Here is a 23065-nt window from a genome sequence, read left to right as displayed (position 1 = left end):
AGAGTGTGTGTGTGTGTGTGTGTGTGTGTGTGTGTGTGTGTGTGTGTGTGTGTGTGCCTGTGTGTGCTGGTGTGTCTATGTGCCTGAGTTTATGTGTGATAATAAAGCAGCTCTCGGCATAGTGCTGAAGCTGTGTGTGGTTAAGCATGTCTCCTTGTCAAGCAAGTTACCCGGCATCCCTGAACGCACACATCACAGCTTTCTCTCTCTCTCTCTCTCTCACGCACACACACACACACTCACACTCACACACACGTCTGTTACCAATTATAAGGCTAAGACTGAGGGACTGAAATGAATAATAATACAGCCCGCACCCGACCGTCTGTAACCTCAAAGACAAAATTAAATTCTCAAAATCCACAAAAAGTCCGTGACTTCAGCACTGGAAGACAAACTATCAATGACTTCTGATGGACCAAATCACATTTTACTACCATAAAAAGCTAAATCAAAGAACTTGAAAAAAAAAAAGAAACTTCCTTTTACTGGCAAACCCAGGATGAACCATCCTCTGTGCTGAAGTGTCTCTATGCAAATCAGAGAATCCTTAGCAGCTCCTGAGGGCTGCTCTATAGTCGACCCCTGACCTCTGACCTCTCTCAGTGCATTGGGAGATTTGACAACCCGCCTCCTTTATAACATCATAAATTTCACATGAACATCTTCTCTTATCAAGTTGAGCAGCGGCAGTGTAACCCCATCAACATTCATTTCACATGATGAGAGGCACCTGCAAAGGACAGCTGGAGACACCTAATGGTGTGGATGTAAAAATGGCTGCACTCACTCAATTTACAGCAGATTTGATCCCCATGCCTAGCAACAAATTTAAGTATAAAAGTGGACACAATTTATGTGGTGACATCTTACACAAACACAAATATCTCACATTAAATGAGTATTTATAGATTATTAAGGGGAATGTTTATGGTTTTAACCTTGAATAAATAGAAATCATTTATCAAAGTGACCAAATAATAATATATTGTCAGTCACTCAACAGTTAGGCTACTCAAGTTTGTACCCAGATATTTACAGGTGTGTTTATTCCACTATTTATCTACATGCATTGATCTTGCAGTAGAGTAGCAGATTATAGGCTACGGCCGTAATATCTGCTCAACTAATGCCTGGCACAGACTTCACTGGGGTGCACAAGCTCCCTATCAGTTTGCATTAGCTGCAGCACGTTATGGCAACACATCTTTAAATCAAATGAGCACTGCAAAGACAGCAAGTTCGTATGTGAGCGCCTGTTCAAGCATTCAGTCGGACTTGAAGCGTTATATTTTACCTTCCTCTGCAGACTTCATGTTGGCGAGTGAGGTGAGAAGCTGGAGTCCCCGCTCCTTAGCGACTGTTGCTCCAAAGCTGAACTTGGATTTGACGCTCAGGCAGAAGGTATCCTGCATTCAACAAGCGATGCGCAACTTTTTTCTTTTCTTTTTTTTTTTCCGGTTGTGAAGAATGTGAAAAGCAAACACCTTCAGCGACGGTAGTATTGCAAGAGTTGGTTTCTCTTCATACACAATTAAATAAAAGCATAGCTCGCAAAAAAATTCACGAAAAAAGCGCGTGCACAAGTTGGGAGCACACCGCGGTGGACCGCGCGCTCCAGATGAACGGGGATAAATATTGTAGGCTACTGTAATGGATCTGGAGAGCGGCGCAGGTAGGAGCTGTTGATGGGACCGCGGGTGAGGTGAGTTTGGCTCTCTTCAGCTCAGTGAAGGTTTTCAAGAGTCTCCCCAGGTCGATGACGCAGCGCGGTTTGTCAGAGGGGCCGGCTCCGGTGCTTTTAAAGCTGGAAAACACCCTCCGTCCTCCCGTTAGTGCGCCGCCCATCCAGGGATGACGCGGCCGGCTCCTGCAACCTCCTGGACCGCCTAATGATGTCTTCCACCCTGGGATCCCATCGGAGGAGGTGGGAGGTGTGCGAGATACGCGTGTGAGTGTACTTGTTTACACACACACACACACACACACACACACACACACACACACACACACACGCACACACACGCACACACACGCACGCGCGCGCACACACACACACACACACAGAGGGAGAGTGAGAGAGACCTTACCACAAAGTCAAGTTTATTTCTAAGGTCCTAAGTTTGAATCCTTTGTTTCATTGAGTTGTGACATAATTCTCTGTATTTGTCAAATTGCAACTGATATTGTCACTAAAACTGTCCATAACACCTAATACTAATATTCACTCTTAGATTCAAATTGTATTTAAGTTCTAAAGTAACTTATAAAAGTTACAATAGCTACAAAATGGAACTAAGTTATTAATCGAACACGTATTTATTAATTTTCATATTTCTACCTTAAATTCCTTGAAATAACTGCCAGTTTATTTTTCTCTGGATTATCCAGGTGCCTTATCTTTGTGGCCTGAATTCTTATAATAAAATATTTTTAAAAAAGCAATCTCAGGGAAATGTCCCCTTACTTGCTGCTCTGGAGATTTTGACTGTTGTTGTGTTATTTTAGATTAGAGTCACATTTTTCTGTCTTAATGATTTAAATGTTGACACTAAATTGAAATTTTATGAATGATATTATATGTGTTAAGTGTTATTCTGAACTTGTTTCTCCCTAGATGTTAGTGCCTCCATAGGATTACCAATAAAGCGGATGAATGATTCCAGTATTATTGGTAGTTTGCCTGCCATACAAACTCATAATTCAGTGGCAGCGACTGTATATTACTGGGATCGATGCAATGAATATACATTTTCCGCATGTTTTTGTGCAGCTGTCCCTGACCTTTGACTTCCCTAGAGGACGGGGAGGAAGAGGGGCGTCTCCTACACGAACAACAAGGTATCATATTGCAGCAAATCTACTGATATAACTATAATAGCCTTCCTCGTTAACATTGTTATTATACGATCATTAACGTTACTCAAACATTCAACCCATTCCCCATGATTAAAATCCGAACTGGAATGCTATCAAGTTTCACTTCCAAATGTGTTTTCCTCGTGTTTGTGGGAAATACGGTTTCACAGTTTCGCCCAAAATAACCAACCTGAACCACTGACAGCACAAACACAATGTCTTCCTCATCTCTGCTTTCCACTGCGTTGTTTCAAGTGAGTCCCCAGTGAATCTGCGGGCACCGGGCCTAGTACTTTGCCTATGTTAAAGGAAAATATTGAGGTTCACTTTACAGCTTATTTCCTTAATTGCACTCCTATTGCCATTAATCAGAGTAATAGTTCCTGTTATCTGACCGTGTTGTTATATGTTGGGGTCATAAACCGATAGAGAAAGGTGAAAACATGCTGGTTAGATATGCCTGACATATGTTATAGAATTCAAATATACCGTACATTCCTGAGCATTGAAATGCCACTTATCCCTGTCTGCCAACTGCAGTGATTAACTAATGGGAACACTTAAGCAATTGGCAGAATTGACACTGTAAGCTTACATTGATAAATGAAGTTTTAATTTGCAGTGATACGTCCCATTATGGTGCTTGTTGCCTCTTTTTAAATTAACAGCGTTTAACGAGCGGTAGAATTATTTACCCTCCGAATGCATAACTTTCACAAAACTCTGAACGCCTCCATGTGGGTTCCAAAAAGTAAGGAAATGATAATGACGAGTAAAAAGACGCCCATATATAACAAGCAGTGCAGGAATATGGCTGGTAGCTGCCATGAGTGCAATTAACAATGGCTTAGACAAGCTACAGTGTAATTCCTTTTGAATGAAGGCCAGATTTGAAGAAAAAAAAAAAAAAAAAAAAATGACTCCCGTGAGTCTGAAATGTAGCTGGCAAGCTCGAGGATGATCACACATAATCAGAAGCAGACAGCCTTTTGGGGGCAGCCAAGGCAGGCAGGCTGTGGGGCAAGCGTGAGCAGACTGCATGGGGGGAAAGTAATAGTACGCTGTGTTTTCTTTGCCTACAGTAGCTCTCTGGCGTCAGCTGCGGCTTGGCCAATGTGCACGTGTGAGCTCAAAGATGAAAAAGCAGCATCACATACTTTAGGAGATGAATTATGATACAAACCAGCGGTAGGAAAAAAAAAAAAAAAAAAAGCAGCTGCACGAGTGATTGGCACTTGTGGGATGGGGCTGCGCTAGTTGTTGAACAACTTTAAAACTCTGCGGTGGGGCATGGTTCAATGGCCGTCTGAAGGCTTATCTTGATGGATTCTCTGCTGCTGAGTAAAGTACCATTAACTACAGCGTCTGTCAACAAAAGTCAGAGCACTTCAAAACTGTCTCTGCTGCGACAAACATTGCAGCCACCAGGTCATCAAGCACTCTATACTTCATTAGAGAAGGTAGGGCTAATGTAAGAACCTGATGGTGTAATGCTTCACGTGATGTATGTGTGTAGAACAACTACGCTTAAGTAACTTTACCCTTTCTTCAGGATCAGTTCATACGTCTGGCTGTATTCAGTGGGGTTCAGCCTCAGGTTCGAATGCCCACTAAAGTTTAACTGTACATGAGGTAAGGATTTTATATTAAAAAAATAAAACAAAACATCCATACTGAGACTGTGTAGACTTGCCAAGATAAACCCTATAGAGCTGGACACTTGTGCACATGCAGGAGGGACCAAATCATAACTTCACAGAGGTGCGAATCCAAATTGTGTCTTAAACAGCAGCGAATAAGAAAGCTGGACTCACTTACGTTAGGTATTTTCTTTTTTTCTTTTTCCTCGTTACAAAGTCCCCACAGATGGGCCGAGAAGTTAACTCTTGGGTAACTCTTGTGTCGACGACGTCTTGATTTGGTTCCGGATTGTGATGAGTTTCAAAACATCAGCATGGTTGTATAGAGAATTTGCCTTCGCTTTACATCTTCTCTGGAAATGTAAGATTATAATTTATAGCTGTGCTACATCTGGCCCTGTGACACTGCACATACTGAGCAGCCACAACATGTCTGCGGAGAGCATTAGAGACACACTGGGTCTTGCGCTCAGATTTATGAGCGGCCTGCTCCTCGCTCGTGTCTCTCACAGAAAGTGATCGTTGCTCGTGTCTTGTAAACAGAAACATGCTGCTTTTACATTTGCACAGATTAAGATGTCGCTCTTGTGTTTTTTGTTTTTTCTTCTTCTTTTTTTTTTTTGACAAAACTATTTCTCATACGCACACGTCAGTATGAGCGAAAATCAAGATCAACACAAACTTCACTCCTATTTTCTTGAGGTTCCCTTGCTTTCCGCTCCTCTACTGCTTCACCCTGGTGCATCGCTGTTGAGGGACTTGGAAACCTTTTGCCAACAGTGCTGATGATATAATAAATGACAAGAGTGGGTTTTTCGGTGTGAGTGCTATACTTAATGCCAGCTTCTTTAATGTTTACTACCAGTGGTTTGGCCCAGGAGTCAGGCTACATCTTGGCATGGTCAGAAACCGTTTCTTAGAAACTCTCCATAAAAGATTTACACATAAAAAACTGACCAAAACTTGACAGGTATAAATAATCACATATAAAGCTTTCCAAGCTGTGGGCTTAGGCTTGTCATATTTGTTTGTCTAGACATCAAGAATGCTACCAGTTGGAAAAAAAAGGGGGTTGAGACAGATATTAATATGGATATGGACACTAACAAGACATCATCTCTGCGATGCATATAAATTCAAGGCTACAAACCCAAGCTCTTACCTCAAAGCTGCACACTTAATCCTCTCTTTTACAACGTATAATTCATGTTTGACATATCCGGAGAAATGTGTACACTGGCATCTTGAGTTCTGTACACTATTATTATCTATTTTCTAAGTTTTTCTATGTGCTGTGACTTGAATCAGGCAGCTTTCAATAGCTGTAAACACTCATTTATGTGCACGCTGTTGATACAAGTTCATTACTCAGCCATGTTTAACCCTGCAGCATCGGGGATGTAGCTGCCGCCGCCACCGGCGTGGTTACTAGTCATCTCCTTTGATTGTCGTCTAATGTGAGAGGTGACGGTGTTAAATGAAGAAGTCTGCGGTTAATAACGCAAGTTGTGAATGGCTGCGGTCATTTCCATGCTCCCATCTGGCATGAGTGTAGCGCACAAGTTGTACACACTTCCACACTTCTCCTTTTTTCCCCCCCTTTGTTAGTATTTAGCTGCATGGAGGTGCATACTTGAGCGCTCCACAATAGGAGAACTGCTCGGAGCTATCTTAGGCATGTCTGGACACTGCTGTATGTTTAGCTACTGGCTTTTTTCAGAGATTCCTCTTATGAACAGGAAGTAACGTACAAGTCTGGCTTGTAAAGCGAAGGAGCAGGGCTGTCATCGTCACACGGGCGTTGACTAAGATCGTGTGCTGGTAGAAAATAGGGAAGAAACGGTTTGAGTCTGCTGCTTTGTCACTGTTGTTTACATGATGAACTCAAGATAGATCTTTTCATTCACATATCCCAGGGGTCCAGTCCCATTGTTGCAGCTTTGGAAAGATAAGTGAGATTAATACACCACTTAAAACTATTGCTACCCACTTACATCTGATGTCCTGCGACTGTGCTTTATCACAAAGTCAATTTAAGAATCAATATAACTATTTAAAACCCCTATAAGTGAAAGAAAATAATACCAAACACATTATGAAAATAATGGAAAAACCTCAAGAATACAAACCCTGGAAATAAGCCAGCAGTGACAAAGAAAATCATAAAAGTATGATATGCTGTCTGTTGTTTGTTATGTCTACATTAAGTGAAGCTCCACAAGGTTGAAATATCTGAACACTGTTTTTTTAAGTAATAACCTATTACTGCACTCTGTCAGTGTTATTTTTTCTAGGACTGGTTTTGCTGACTGTGAGTTGTGATAAGAGCTCCACTGTGGGTACTGTATCTTACCCACATGTGTAGCTAATTCAAAACCTGTGGCCAATAACAGTTTCTATAGGTCAAAGACATATGACCTATGAGACAATTTTCCTACATCATATCTAACACAGATAATTACTCAGGCAAGACATCTGAGGAGGGCCATATTGTCAGTTTCAAACAAAAAACTATGATATAAGCGCTGTTTTTTTTTCTCCTCCCTCTACAGAAATGTGTATCCATTCAGTTTTGTTGCAATCCTAGTAATGGTTATGGGATTATGAGGGCGGATGGTTTCATTTTTCTAGCCTATGACTGTCACATCCAGGTCCATTACAGTGATTTAAACCCAAGCATATATGCCAAGGCCATTTTTACTGCTGGGCTCTCCAGCTTGGCTGCTCTACATTAAAACACATTTATATAGTCCAACACAGCCAGGGTCCTGGTTATGCAAAAGGGTCACTCACAAATCTGAGCTCAATCTCCCAGCGTCTTGAATCATTTTGTCGACTAAATACTGAGAGGTGATTTGTCACAGGCAGTCATTGTTTCCATTGCAATTCATTTAACTAAAAGATGACAGGCGGGATGTTTAGTGTGTTTTATTTAAAGAAATACTCATAGCGGTCATCTAATTCCAAATTACTGACTGGATAACACTTTCAACAAACATTAAATAAACTTGAGGCTGCATGGTGAGTATCAAACACTCCCTCTGATGACAGCTCTGCTCCTCCACTATTCACAATGACATCACCAGTTCATTTACTGGACAGAAATTTGGTCTGATGACACAAATCACTCGAAGAAACATCTAAAGCAAAAGTTTGTTGCTTATTCACGTTCTCGTCTAGAGGTAGATGAGAAGATCATTACCACTTATCTGTGTGTTAATTATTGAGACTAGAGGCCATGATAAACAACTAGCCTCGCGCCATCCAACCTTTCAACCTTGTTGTAACTCCAGGAAGTCACTGCTCCTGACCAAGAAATACTGTAGTCAGTATAAAACCACCAACTGCTGTTTTTTCATTTAGGTTATTGAATGGATATTTTTACGTTTGGACGGAGACAGGCAAGCTGATTCCTATGGTTTCCGGTCTTTGTGCTAAGCTAAGCTAACTGTCTCCTGACTCTAGCGTCATACATCAGAAAGACATGAGAGTGGAAATGAGCTTCTCAAGAATTCAAATAGGTGTAGGGGAGACTGGGCACGGTTTCAACAAAGGGCAGTTGCAGTTTCAGGGGCAGAATTTAGGAGGTTTTAAAATAATTTTTTCATGAGGTGTAACAGCAGTACGAACAGCAACAGTATTTTTTCAACATTTTTTGTTTAAAATAGGCACAGTATGCAGCCAATTTTGTACAATAGCACAACAGATGCAACAATAATTGGTCATTTTAATGCATAAGAGAATACAAACAACTTATTTTGGGAATTTTTTAGTTTGCTTCTCATGCTCTTATAATATGTTTTCCTGTTCTGCTTATCATAAGCAATAAGATTGAGCCTATTTTGACAAAGGTTTGCCTATCTTCTATGCAAAACAAAACTCAACCACTGTTCTTTCATGAATATTATTAAATAAATAAAATAATAATATAATATTACTGTAAGACATTGCGTATTTTCAGAATACTAGGCAAAAGTTGATTAGTGAAATTTAATGTGTTTTTAATATGTTGTAACCGTCCCTGATCTGTGTTGCAACTGTCCTCGGAGTTGGGATCAGTTGCAGCATCTGAATTCTTCCGTTCAAACAAATGTTATTTCATATATAAGCATCTTTAAATGGTGTGTTTAAAGTTTAATATATAAAGGTTTGGTTCGTCTGGTCCAAATAGTTTCTGAGGAACTGAGAGAAATGCAAAGTGATGAGACCGTCCCCATTCTGCCCTGTTTCCCAAAATGTTGAACTTTTTAAACATATTTAGTGAGAGAACAAAGACAGATGAGTTGAACAGTGAGTATAATTACTCCTCAATAACCAGTAAAATCTTTCTTTAATTAAAGTTAGGATAACATACTGTGTTTAGCCAGCTTCACTCCACATTCTGCATATGTATGTGTGGCCATCAGTGTATAATATATTGTATTCCCCTAACTCCCCTAACCCTAACCCTAACCCTATAACGCTCCTTCATGTTTCATACTCACACTGAGGTCCACCTGTCCATTTATATGTCTGTCCATAAATTCTCCATCATTAATGGCCTGATTGGCATGAAATTTACTATGCACACACAAAATCCCTAGAAGAAAAAAAAACAAAAAAAAAACAGTCAATTTTGATGAGCCCCATGACCTTTCCTTTTCTGGCACCATATCAAGTCAACCTTTCAATTTTCAAATGACTCTGTATCTCCTGAGCCCTTGCTCATAAAACACAATATTTGCTGTGTGCTTTCCTGCTCCCAATAGGCGGAAACCTATTGATTTTGGTGACCTTTATCCTCGTCTTGCCAACAGACCAAACTTTCACCAACCTAATGTAACTACTCTGTCATCTACATTTTTATGATGACTATGAAAGTAACAGCGGACTGGCTCAGTTATTCAGCCCTTGTGGAGGCCTGCACTCTTATTGAGCTTTGTCTTGTTTTGCTGGTTTGATTTAAGTGATTTATTGGAAAGCCACTGTAAACCACACAATACACTTTCATGGATTTTCTTGGTCGTCTTTAATTTTCTTTATTTCTTTTTCAAATGGAAACTACTGCAAAAAATAGATGCATATTAGCAATTTTTTTTTTTTTTTTTACTACTATATAGTTCAAATTTAATAATGCAGCTGCAGTAGTAGGTTTTACACGGCCTTTGTACAGACCCGGAGAGCGCTTGAGGCAGGTCACTTACACTGCAGTGTGATTCGATGACCTGTCCTTGGTGTTGGTATTGACATGTCATAAAAAGATTAAAAATAGCTTGATCCTGGCTTACAGTGCTGCAACAAGTCACATTCTGGTCTAAGATCTGCCGACAGTCACTCTGGCTGAGGAGTCAAGAAAAATAACCCTGGCTGGACATTTATCTGGAGGGGGTCAACTGAAGGACCAACCCCCGTCCTCTTCCTCTTTTTTCTCCCCTCTTCCTGTCTCTAGTCAATGCCTTCCTTTTTCACAGCCCCGCTGATGGGATCCCCTCTTCTGTTTCCTGCTGTTTGTGTGAGTTGCTTGGAAACCGTGGCAGCTGTCCAGTCGGGAGGGATTTTTTCTCTTTTTACTGGTGTGACTTGGGGGCTCGGAAGGTTACAAGGTCAGCATATGGGTGGGATGGTTTACCGTTTTTATGTTGGCATTCTGATATATAGGTGAAAGAAATGCCCCGTTCCACTAAATTGGCTTGTCCCCTCCCCCTTAACCTTAAAATGACGAGTAAATAATAATCTGAAAACAGGAAAACAAAAACAGGATTTGTATGTATTTGTGGTTGCTTAGTTTCATGACATTATCTGCTGTTCTTACATTACCCAGCCCTCATGTTCGTCTACATCAATGCTAATCAACATTTTTATATTAACAATGGAAAAAATTACCATGTGTAATATGAAGGTGACAAACCAATAAAAAACCATTACACTTTGCCTGTTCCTCTCAGCTCTATGAAGAATGTTTTTCTTTCACCATTCCTGCTCTCTTCAAGCTTGTTTGCAGCTTGTTGTACAGCGGGCACCTGTTGTCAGCAAAAAAAGCTCCGATGAGTCCAGTGCCCGTTATCTGCCCAGCACAAAGTGACAGACTCACAAAGTTAGTGACTAGCTCGTGAACACAGTGGAGCACTTAGCAGCTAAAGAGCCAGATATTTTACTCAGCAGTTGGTTGAGACCAAAATCAGAGCTAAAAGGACAGGAAATATTGGATTGGACTGGTGCTGGATGTTTAAATATGCCACTTTTTGCAAACATATTTACCTGTATACCAATTTACCTATATGAGCTTTATAGGAAGCCAAAGTGGTGACATCACCTCTAGGCCTCACTAGCTTCTGTAAAACAATGAAATCTCTCATTAAGTGTTTCATTCATCTGTCTTTTTGAAACATAAAATGTATGTTTTAGTGCTTTACCATTGATAACTCATTTGCTAACATGCAAAACATTACATCTCCTATGAAATTTACGATCATGGCAGCATGGACACTTCAGCAATCGTAACTTGTTTTCATCCATATCCGTGATATCTGCTAATACTCTCTTCTAATGTCATTTTTTTCAACTTTATAGCCATAATCTCTGCTTCCAAACATGTATACAGAGTTCAGTCCTCTCTGTCACAGTCACAATCAGGTGAGATCAGGTTACTGGTGAGGGTCAAGGACTAATGGGAAATAGTGTTTGTCAAAGGCTGCAAAATATTGAATAAGCTATATCAGATTGAAACAGTATCCTCCTTATCGTAACTGCTGGAGTGCACCACATGACATACAGTTGAGTAAAGCCCTGTTCCAAGGCTGAATTTGTAGTTATTTGCACTATTACAATGTCAATGGGATTTTGAATTAAGTTTTATTACTTCTGGAAAAGAACCTGGAAGTTTCATTTCAGCTCTCTGGGTTTAACCTGGAATCCCTATTTCGCTTTAATATCTTGTTTGCCAGTCGACTCTTATTTCCTCTTGTAACCATCACCCTAACCATTACTACTCATCTTGAATATGATGGGCTAAAATGCTTACTTTATACAGCACGTGCACACAGCAACAGCACATACAACAAGCCCTCGTCAAAAATGCTGTGATTCACGCTGTGCTATTAGTCAGTCATCTCCTTTGATTCACCCCCCATCTGGCTCTGGTCGGCCTGGGACGAGACTGTATCACATGAGGAATAAGCAACATAGTGTGATGTTCGAGTGTTTGATGACTCCGCTGAGGCGAAGGCTTGACCTTCACATCCCTCACCTCACCTGCGTGCCGGTACCACCGATAGATGTCAGGTTTACATCAGGCTGTTTTCTGCTCTTTGAGGCCGTTACAAGGTTTAACAGCAACCACACACACACATGTTAAATGTGCGCAACACAGACGCTCACACACACACACACACATGAGCCAAATTAGAATGTGCGTGTGTGTCCGGATGAAAAACTCATCAGGTCAGAATGACTCACTGGTGGCTGAATTCCACAAAACTAACATATTCATGCACACATCGGCTCAGGAGGAGAAACAGTTTTCCTCCTCTCTCAGTCCATTTTGCACCATTTAAACACTGTTGAGTTGAACCCCAGACATAATAAAGTGCTGCTCCGCAGGGAGAGAACGTGCTGCCCTGCTGTGGATCCATGTGAAGTCTTTCCCTTCCACCCTGCAGCCTTAAGCATCTCCCCAGTCCCTGGAAACCTGATCTGGTGGTGTGTTTTTCACTTGAATCCTACAGCGGTGTTCCTGACCTCAGACAGTGATCCCAATCAGGAGGAATACCCTGATGCTGCAGTTTGGACCCTCTGTGCTGAAACCAAATAGTATAATCGTGTAATGAGGGATCCCTCTCCAGGAAACATACTCAAGTAGGAAAACTGGCTGCTGCTCCCGCTGATAACTTGCATGGTTTATTATAAAAGCACCATTTCAGTAAGTAATAGTCTCAATTTACAAATTACTATTTCGTATTCAATGACTGTTGGGATCTGGGATTCATTTTTCAGTCCTTTTTTACTTGTGGCAGCCAATGTTACAGTCATATTTGCTCCCCGCAGTAAAAATCAGCATTTTCAGTTAAAACATTGTCATGTCTATTTGCAGAGTGACTCAGAATGTGATGATTCATGATCTCCAATTAGTTTCCGACATATAAAACCCTGACCATTGTCTGAACATCAAGAGCCTGATGTGCCGACTGTCCTGTGGCTAGATGTTGTGTAATTAATAAAACATTCAGGGGAGAGCTGTGGTGCCCGGCAGTGCACATGTCTGTGCATCCTAACAATAAACAGGATACTATCCTCCAGTCCTGTGCAAGCAAAGGAGTATATCCAGGATTAGCCTTGACTGGGCAAGTCTATAAGTTGTGCGGTCAAGTGCAGGTAACTCTATGCATGATGTGGTGTTTTCTAACAGGGCATGGCTGCAGTTGAAGTCATGTGTGTGTACATAAAGATCATTACTTGTGCAGTGTGATGCTTGTTTAATTTATCCAAAGTATTCACAGTTTATTCAGAGAAAGCGCGTCCGTGTTTTTTCTGCACTTGTGTTAATGGTGGATCAAACGCCGTCTTGCGTATGGGATCATATTTACTAGAGCATATGGTGCAATAATGCCTTACTCTATACATGCATGATGAGTTTCGGGATTATGACACACATCCCCCCGGTGAAAGATATAAGATTGTGAAAGCTCGCATACCTTCATGGTTTGTTAGCTTGTCAGCCCTGGCAGCAGGAGGCAGTGTTACTCAGCAGCTCCCATGTGTCACAACCTTGCCACTATCTACGCAAGTGCTATGGCTTCTGGGAAACCGTCTGGGCCCATAATCATGCTCCAGTAAAAGGATATCAGGAGCTGCCGCGCTGCCAAGAAGCATGCCGAGAAAAGGCACACATGTGCACAAACACATGTATGAATGAGGAAAGCTATACGTGTGCTGCACACTCAACGGGTTTGTTGCCAAATATAATAGCTCTCTCTTCTCTTTAAATCGAGCCTGTATGTGTAAATACATCTGGACAATATAATTTCACACATCATCACCTCACACACCCACCCCCGGATCACCCCCCCTTCCCCCCTTCCCTTTGTAAGGAAATAAAGTGTAGGTCTTGTCAGAGGGAATCCCTGCTACCCCAGCTGAGAATACACACTCCATACTGGCCCCTTTGACATAATTCTCTTCCAACCGTCTGAAACCACCCTGACCCATCGTCTAGAGTGACTCAATGCCTCGGCTTCCCGCACTTCCCAGAAAGCCATGCCAGGCCATGAGTGAGGAGATCTCCAGATGAATGAGATTTCCCACTTTTGCATCGGTCGGGCTCTTGGTCGGTCACCCGTCGGAACACATTAGTACTGTGTCTGTGTGTTTGTCTGCATGTCTGTGTGTGTGTGTGTGTGTGTGTGTGTGTGTGTGTGTGTGTGTGTGTCCCATCGTGTGCTTTATGGAGCTCCGAGATCTTTAAGGTGGAAAATTAGCCCCGAAAGTATTTACATATCACCACATGCACCAGGTCTGTGTCCTAGCTTCACATTAGGCACAGAGCGCAGACTGGCTGCCATGGTGGCTTTTTTTTTTTTTTTTTTTTAAGCACCCAGACGGTTACGAAACTCACAGAGCAAATAGGTTATTATACCTCAGTTATGGTTCCATGATGTGGAATTTTAGAGGGATGCATCTCTCGAAGTCTCATGTTAAACACGGAGTTCCTCCTGGGCCCGCCAGTGGAAGCAAACCGGGAATGACCACATCACTTTGAAATTCCTTTTTTTTTTTTGTCTGGGTAAACTATTTACTCAGCTGTAACATCCATTGTTGCGCCTTACATTTCTATAGTACAGTGTAATATTGACCAACAATCAGTTCTACCTTCCTCCGCACATTATTATACAGTCACAGTCTTCAAAAATCAATATTGCTCATGTGATAATCATGTGATGTGAAAGATTGAGGAGAGAGGATTTAACGTCTTGCAGCTGCATCCTTGATTTTGAGTCACACTTGATGCACACACACACATACACACACACACACACACACACACACACACACACACACACACACACACACACACACACACACACACACACACACACACACACACACACAAACAACTATCTCCAAGAAGCACACAATTAAAGATGGAGTAGTTCATTGCTACTGGAATTGATCATTGGTACAGCTGCTCTAACAGGAATTATGTCTTCAGATTGCAGCTGTGGTTTTCACACATATTTCAGAGCAATCTGTGGATCTGTGGATTTCTTTGTATACGTTGAAGGTAGAGCAGAAAGCAATTTTGCAAATATTTACACAGACCAGTTTACGTGTCAGTACAGCGAAGCTCTCCGTCAGTTCACAGAAGGAATTAGAGTACAAAACTCCCATCAATAAGTTTATAGATGTTTCTTTTATTCCCTTTTTCTCTCAACAGAAACCCAGTTTAAATTGACTCCTGTTCTAATTTGAGTTTATGGGAAGACTAGCCCCAACAGAAAAAAACATGTTTGATTTAATCATGATGTTGATGGCTCTTGAACTCATAAAGTATTTCAGATTCTGCTGCCTGGAAGGGTACAACCCTTCCAGGCAGCAGAGAAAATCTCCTGGAAACACATTGCAACATTTCTTTCACATTTTGTTTGAACATTTTCTGTCTCTGAGTAACAAACATTTTATAAGCCTCCAGTAAATAATCAACTGTGAGCTGGTTCACTTTGCCCATGGTGACGGTCATAACTGACTGACTGATCAGGACATTTGACGCTCAGAATATCCAGAATGTCAGAATGTGTGTGTATGATGTCATATTTTATAGATGTATAAAAACTTTGATTGGGCGAAAATTGTGACCAAGCTGTTTGAAAGTACGTGAGGATTAATGAGAGAATGAAGGGTAGTATTGGCTTGTATTAATGGACATAACAGGAATATTGGAATATTTTTTTCTTAAATTGTGGCCGCACTCAGGTATCAGTAGTAATATGTGCTTTTCTCCATCACATCATTCAAATCTCCTTAAAACCAGTCAACCATGACTGTCCTTCACTCGGATGCACACACAAACAATTACATAACAAAGACATTTAGTACATCCATCTATTTGCTAAATGTTGTTCTCCTGGGCAGCTCTTTGCTTCAGTTTCACGTCGGGAAGCAACTTCACTTTTTCTCTGGGTATTTTTCACCTACTGGAGCTTTAAAGATACCGGTGCATGCAAAAGTGAGCTGTTCGCTTCATGACTTTTTATCTGGTGTGAATCTGGAAAAATCTTTAGACTGGTTTATGTCACTTACAGGGTTACACACTTCATCGCAATTTGAAAATCTTGCGATAAGATTATTTCAGTATAATGAATGTTTCACAATCTATAGTTTAGATTCAAAATGTAAAATGCCAACGTAAGCTAAATGCTAACTCTAACCCTTTCACACACATCAGTTCCCCTGCCATCACAGTCGTATCAAAGCTGAGTATTCTGGCAAATTAAAAATGTAAAGGAGCTGTCACTTTACAAATCACTGACAGAGCTCAAATCAAATAGTCAGTCAGGTTGTTTGAAATGCTGGTTGAGATATTACACCCTGGTCCATTATAGAGGGGGTATCAGTGACTGGCTGCAGTTATCTGCAGTGCTTTTTTTTCCATTCTTGAATATGATCAAATAGTGAAGCTGGTTCATGTGCAGCTGCTGCCATCTGCTGGGTTACTTATGTATTGCACCATTACTTATACTCCATATTGTAAGGTATGTTGTGCATGGTGAAATCAAAATGATGGTAATATAGGTAATATGGTATTATAGGTAAATAGATATGATAACGTAAAACATCCATTTATTTACACACTTTGTAGAACTTACTTAATTCCAAACTGTACTTTTAAATGACATTACAATGTAATGCACACTATGTAATACATCACATTCAAGGGCATGCACAATAGAGCATGGAGAAATATCACAAAAATACCTTCGGTTTACAGTGAAAATAACTATAACTACTGCAGATTTCCATTATCAGTCCTTATTTAGTATTGGGTATAGAGTATTGGAAATATATTGCATGGTTTTTTTTTCAAGGTGGAGATTAAAAAATGATTTTATATAGTTAACTTCAAAAATAGCATAAATAAAAGCTGCCTAAAACCAGACTTGAAAGAGAGGGAGCAGTGATTATCAGTTATGGAGCCTTGCACCATCTGCTGGAGAGCAAGATCATTATTACCTGTCACATTTACCAAGCATTTGTTGATAAAAGAAAACCTTATTTTTCATGGGTTAACCATTTTCATTTTCATCTGTCCTCCACTCATCACGCTCGTCTGCTCCGGCTGGTTCCAACACTGTGGAGGCTCCTAGCGGCATCAAGTGAAAACATCACCGTCACTGCACGCCGAGGGCCTCTTATATAAAAAGCACCTGCTACTACAGACGGACTGCTCTGCGTTTCTTCAGTCTGTGAATGAACTGTACAGCCCCTGCTCCTTTCTGCTCTGCTTCCTGTCCTCATGCTCAGTGGGCTGATCCCGCCGGTGGATACGCAGCAATATGGCACATTCCACGGATGCAGTGTGTGTGAAATAAGGGAAATGTGATAGTGATTGAAATTCAAATATTTTACTCATATTTCCCGTGCTGCCGTTTTGTGTCTTTTAATTAAAAGCAGACGTGGTGATGTCATGCATGGAAGGTAAGGAGAAGGAGCACGTCTGCCTCACAGGCCTGTGTATGTCACATTGCACAATTGCCAAAATATCAGATATCTCAATAAAGAAAAAAAAAGGGATGTGTGGTACTTATGCAGATGTAAGGTAACTTGACCTGCTGAGAAAATACCTGGAGACGAAGGTAAAAGAAAGGACAGGGGCAATATTATTAGTAAAAACTCTCATGGGAACGTTCTGCACTTTTAGCACAATTGACCTTTTATGCTGCATGCACACTGATCTGATCAGGAACATTTTCCTTTCAGTGAAAGCTGCCCTTTCATTCAGTCAAATATAATGTGCAACATTTCCCATTCAAGTTCAGCTTATGCCTCGATCAGGTTCGCTTCTGAGTGACGAGCCTCACAGAGCAACAGATTGGTCTCTTTTGAAGCAACACTAACTGGTAATGAGCATCCGTGTCCATCAGCAGCTGGTCTGATACATGACTAATAAACATGCAGCGGGCGACGTGGGGCTATTTAAAGGCCCCGAAATGGAGGCGTTGGAGAGAAGAGGGTCTTTTTCTTGTCCTGGTGTCAGTCTGTGTCAGCTACGTCGGCAGCTTTCATTAGCATGGGTCAGATCAGCGCTGTCAAACATGTGATGGCATGCACATGTGTGCGTGCGCATCCAAACGCACACACCCCACGGGGACACACAGAGTGTATTTGAACACACAGAGTGTATGTGAACACATGCAAATGCACACGTCTATTACTCTGCTGCCACCGTGTGGAAAAGGCTTGACACATCTGCCTCTGTAAGCAACAATGGGATGATTATGGCTCATATCCACCTACACATGTAACCCAGGGAATTTAAGTTGGAGCCACATTTATTATGGAATATGTAAAGGTTATTTTATAACTGGAAATACTATGATCAGGGCTTTTATTTGTTTAAATTCCTACATATCAGATTTGCTGCATGTTTGCAGAATAAAGAAGAATTGCTGAGAGGAACATTTGATCACTTGTCACACCTTATGTGATTATAACACCTGCTTTTGCACATTATAAAAAACATTATTTCCAGACAGACGTCAGAGAAGTTATCATGTCATGCATTTTGCAGTTATCCCCTTAATTTTTGCACATTGTTTTCATTATTTTATGCTCCAAATCAGAAAAACTTTAATGATCCCCAAGTTCAATTACCATCAGTGGTGGAAGAAGTACTCAGATCCTTCTCTGAAGCAAAAGTGCCAATACCATAATGTAAAAATACCCTGTTACAAGACAAATACCTGCATTCAAAATTCCTCTTGATTAAAAGTTTAGAGGTTTTATCAGCAGAATGTTTCATTTCAGAGTGTGAAGTTATGGAGCCCTGAAGGTGCTGAAATATATATATTTTTTTTAACTTGTGTGCAGACATGATAATTATTTGTGCACTCAACTAATTATTGTGTAGTGGAAGATTTACAATGAATTATCATTACGTTATTAATAAATGATGACCTCATGTGCCTGCCCATGCACCTTGGCACAACTCCAACCAGAGCAGGTCGGATCAGCAGTCACAGTAATTGACTTTATTCTTTAATCTATAATAATGCAGAATGATATAATAATTTTGCCAAATGGTTTGTGTGTAAATAGTAACAGTAAGTAGTAGTATAGTAGTATATATAGTGGACTAAATATATATATTATTCTCTCTAAATGTAATGGAGTCGAAGTATAAAGTAGCATAAACTAAATATAGTCAAGCAAAGGACGTTTGTCATTTTCCTGTCTGACGAATCAGTTGTCCTGTTCCATATATTGCATTATCACCAGCACGGCGGAGCACAGTGTAAGCCAGAGGTCTTGTAATGTAGTAACATGTGATGAAAAGTAAACCATGATAATATTAGTGGCAACTGAAAGGGTGAAATTTCAATTGAAGCCCAAACACTCTCTGGGTGAAGAAAGGTCAAGAAGAAATTGTTCTTGAATATAATCAGCACATTTAACATTTTAATTGTAAATTGCAGTCTTGAGGGGGTCATTTATCACTATGGTTATTTGTATTAATGCTTTATTTTAATACAAACACATTTATATGTAAATTATGTCTAAATAACATTTCCAAATTAATTATTTTGTGTTGTGTTTAGGTGCTCGGTTTGGGGTGTAATCCTTAATTTAAAACAAAGACAACGCAAACACTGACCTTATTCATTTATTTATTCGCTTATTTTAAGAAAATGACTAAATGTCAAGTTTGCTTTGATTGGGATAGTTCATTAAGTCTGTGAGCATAACAGAGCAAATCATGTCAGTTTTGTTCCCAGCATGCTTTCAGGAGATATGAATATAGGAGCTCCAGGGTGCCATTTAAGCATGCCTGTGTTTACTGTCATGTGTCACAAAACATCACAGATTTTTCTATTCATTTATGAAGAGTAAAGGAAGCTGAAATTGGTTAAAGGTGGTTTTCTCTCCGTTCCAATACTCAGAACACACTGCAGTCATTTGTCATTTTCTCTTTACAGTTTGTCAAAACAAAAAAATCAACACCGCAGGCACAACATGAACACACATCACCACACATTCATTTACCAGAATGATTAGCAATGACAAACCACAAAGGGATATTCCTGTGACCTGTTCATCATTTGCACCATTGTTATGATTATGACATATAGTCCGTATTTACTCCAGGCAAAGCAGGGTAATCAGGCTACTAGTGTAATTAAATCAACCTGCCCCGGGCTCTTATTGACTCGCTAATATGGCCGATACAATATGACTGTTATGACCTGCCGCTCTCGAGACGTCCATCCATACATGTTAGCCAAGCAATAACTGCCTCGGTTGAATTAGACCATAATGAATGGAAGCGGCCTGATAATGATGACGCAGGGGTTGGAAGGGAGTTATGTGCACTCATACACACACGTTGTCATACATACAGTAATTAAATGGATTAAAAGGAAAGGATGTTAATGCATCACCTGTGTTTAGCATCAGAAAAGAGAACAGTAATTACTGTATTTTTGCATGTGTAATTTCAAGCAGAGATCTCAGTGTACAGTGATGTCGAAAAACTCATAATCCTTTTAGCAGCTTATTAAACGTACACATGCTGGAAGTGTGCTACTGCCAAAAAGGCCACAGAGGCATGACAGCCTTGTTTGCCTCATGGGGAAAAATAATGCAAATCAAATTTGTATGATTTTTGAATGGCAGTTTTGTTGCAAACAATGACGCAAATACACCACAGACTAAGACTAAGAGAGAGTTCTCTCTAAGAGAATGTTAGTGTACAGAACCGAGAGCACGGACACACATATCACACATGTGCTTTAACTACACTGTGACTGGTGACTTTGCTGTAGCCAGTCATTAAGGCTAAGTAACACTGAGGCTCTTATTTCACACACAAACACACTGTATGCTGTTACGGATATGTGCTGGACAAGACAATAGTCCTTATTCTGTGTGTCTCTCACTGGATGTGGAGTGAGGGGAGTGATTGTCCTGTGGAGTTCAACAGCTGCTCTGTAGCCTCATGCTGCAGTGACAAACTACCAGTATGGACAGATTCGGTTATAGTTTCAGGACAGCTCCTTCCTCTCTGATTCATCAGCTGCACAGCACGGTGTGTGATTTAAAACGCATTTGCCTTCACCTTTATCATATTTATGTCCTGAAGATTTACTGTAATGCAACTGCCCACCTGAAATAACTGGGTAAAGGATAAAGATGATGCTTAAAAGCCCCTCTACAGAAATTAAATTGTATTCTATTTATGTGCTTTTTTCATAAAATGGATTATAAATATTCTTACATTAATAATGATTATTATAACATATCATTAAGTCTATTTTTAGACTCTTTTGAACATGTATTTATACTCAGTGTGCACTTCATTAGTTACACTTATACAGTCTAATGTAATCCAACACAACTGTTCTGCCACAAGATCTACTTTTACATGTATAATAATAAAACAATTTTTTTTGGTATCATATATGTCTTTTAGCACTGAGGTCATAGTTAGTGGTGGCATTCTATTCAGGTGTTTCTAATATTCTGCCTCCCTCATGTGTGTAAATACAGATAACAAAAAAAAAAGAAACATCTCTCAGTACTACACCGCCTTCAACTCTGACCTGACCTTCCAAACATCCATTTGAACTCACACATTTCTCACAGTGTCAAATACAGATTTCATAAAGGTATCATTTATGGTAGAGCTGCTATTATTGACCCACACTAGATTGTAGAGATGTAACTCATCAAATGGCCACTGAGAGAATTTAGCTCACAATATCTAACTGATGATTTTGAGTTCAGTTTTGTTTGAGTGGCTGAATTTGAGCCAATTATATTAAAAAGTCTTTTTTCCCCCTCTTCCTCTTTTTTCATATTATCTCCCAGTGATCGCTTCCCAGCTGGACGTGATTATGATTGTCTCCCATCACTATAAACTTAGGATGGTATACAGCATTTGAACTGAGAAACCTGCACTCAGCAGGTTTTATTTAATTACCTTTAATTTGAAAGCAGGCTGTTTTGGCCAATCAGGATCCACTATTGCAAAGACCTTATCTGAAATGAATAGCACTTTGAAAGAACTAAGAATCATAATGAGATGTATGAGGCTTATCTTGACTGACAGGAGATTTTAAACCAAATCAATAAAAGAAAAAAAATAATAATAAATGATAGGACCTTAAACATTCAGGGTAAAGGATATTGAATATACCTCCATGTGCTTACAGGTGGAGAATACAGTATGAACAACACACAGGATAGGCTAGGATGATCATTAGCTGGGATGATACTTCTAAGGAGCATGCCCTCGCTCTTGTTTTACACAATAGCCTCTCACAGCTCTAAAAAAAAAGCCCCTCTGTGTGGCTAACAGTGCACTCTTCCCCTCATCACTGACTGTCTGTGTGTGTGTGTGTGTGTGTGTGTGTGTGTGTGTGTGTGTGTTGCGGAAGGAGAGAATAAAAAAGAAGGTGCTTGTGTAAGACAGATGGAAAGCAAAAGTGACACAAAGAAGAGAAGCAGCAGAGAGGAGAGTGAATGGAGATGAACCTCCTGTTTCTTTTCCCCTCCTGTTCTCTCCTGGATCACCTCAACATGAGATCACCAGCGCGCCGGCTGACATACAGCACAGTGCAGTGCTTATTCATGTATTCAAAACTAATCCCCAAATGATTTAATCTGTAACATGATTAACCGTGGAGCAATTTAGAAATAATCTGTTAGCATTCAGAAATAACACTTCAGTCTTAATCATTATGGGAAAGAAAAGTGGGGGTGCTACGCTCTGGAGCTTGGCTGCAGTCATGACGTCAGTTTTTCCTTCGGACAGCGTTAGACCTTTATGTGCCTGGACCTCCGAGAGGCCACAGCTGGGGTCAAATGTCAAACTGCAATTGATGTCACAATGCTCACATGTCCATGGCTGATGCATGATTAGTTAGATATGTACATTTAGATAACGTGCTTGTCTCCTAATCTATTAGGAGCCCGTCTGCATTTCGCCCTAGGACCCTAATGCACTCCAATGTATTTATGGTCAATAATTAAAAGGGAAAAGCATGCATTAAAACCAGTCTCTACTTAACAGATCTTAACTAATGAGATTAGTATAATGAATAGGCCACTTTACCAGCTTGGCCCGGTACAGTGGCCATTTCGCTGACAGCTGCTGAATATGACAAGGTTAGCATCATAAGCCTTTTCTTGCAAAGGGGGTTTAGGGCATGGATTAATGCCCCAGGAACAGTGAAAAGAGGCCAGCCTATTTGTATAAATGCATTAATCCAGGGGGGAAAAATACACTGGACCTTGACTCATTTGTTTTTGGATTTCATAATTCTATGAAACATGAATGGTATTTTGTTGCGCAAACAAAATCATCCGGAAACGCCGCT

The 23065-nt window shown here is 40.4% G+C and overlaps 1 protein-coding gene and 1 long non-coding RNA gene across 3 annotated transcripts in view; one reads left to right on the top strand and one right to left on the bottom strand.

Moving 5' to 3' along the window:
• LOC130172850 (nuclear factor of activated T-cells, cytoplasmic 1-like) overlaps positions 1–1779 on the bottom strand; it is a 61426-nt gene extending 59647 nt beyond the window's left edge. The window contains exon 1 of one of the 2 annotated variants that reach the window (XM_056381798.1): positions 1298–1779. In XM_056381798.1, the coding sequence (XP_056237773.1) occupies positions 1298–1415 (118 nt within the window). In that variant the 5' untranslated portion in view covers positions 1416–1779. The remainder of the gene's footprint in view (positions 1–1297) is intronic. The other variant, XM_056381796.1, reaches the window with a different exon arrangement.
• Positions 1780–1812: 33 nt separating this feature from the next.
• On the top strand, positions 1813–16959 carry LOC130172851 (uncharacterized). Its single transcript, XR_008828338.1, has 3 exons — positions 1813–1951; positions 2774–2841; positions 16827–16959. It is a non-coding gene; the product is annotated as an uncharacterized LOC130172851 (long non-coding RNA).
• The last annotated feature ends 6106 nt before the right edge of the window (positions 16960–23065 follow it).

Source organism: Seriola aureovittata, chromosome 7 (assembly GCF_021018895.1).
Source record: "Seriola aureovittata isolate HTS-2021-v1 ecotype China chromosome 7, ASM2101889v1, whole genome shotgun sequence".
NCBI classification, from domain to species: domain Eukaryota; kingdom Metazoa; phylum Chordata; class Actinopteri; order Carangiformes; family Carangidae; genus Seriola; species Seriola aureovittata.
The sequence above is the reverse complement of the archived record's forward strand: the minus strand, read 5'-3'. Positions and strand labels throughout refer to the sequence as shown.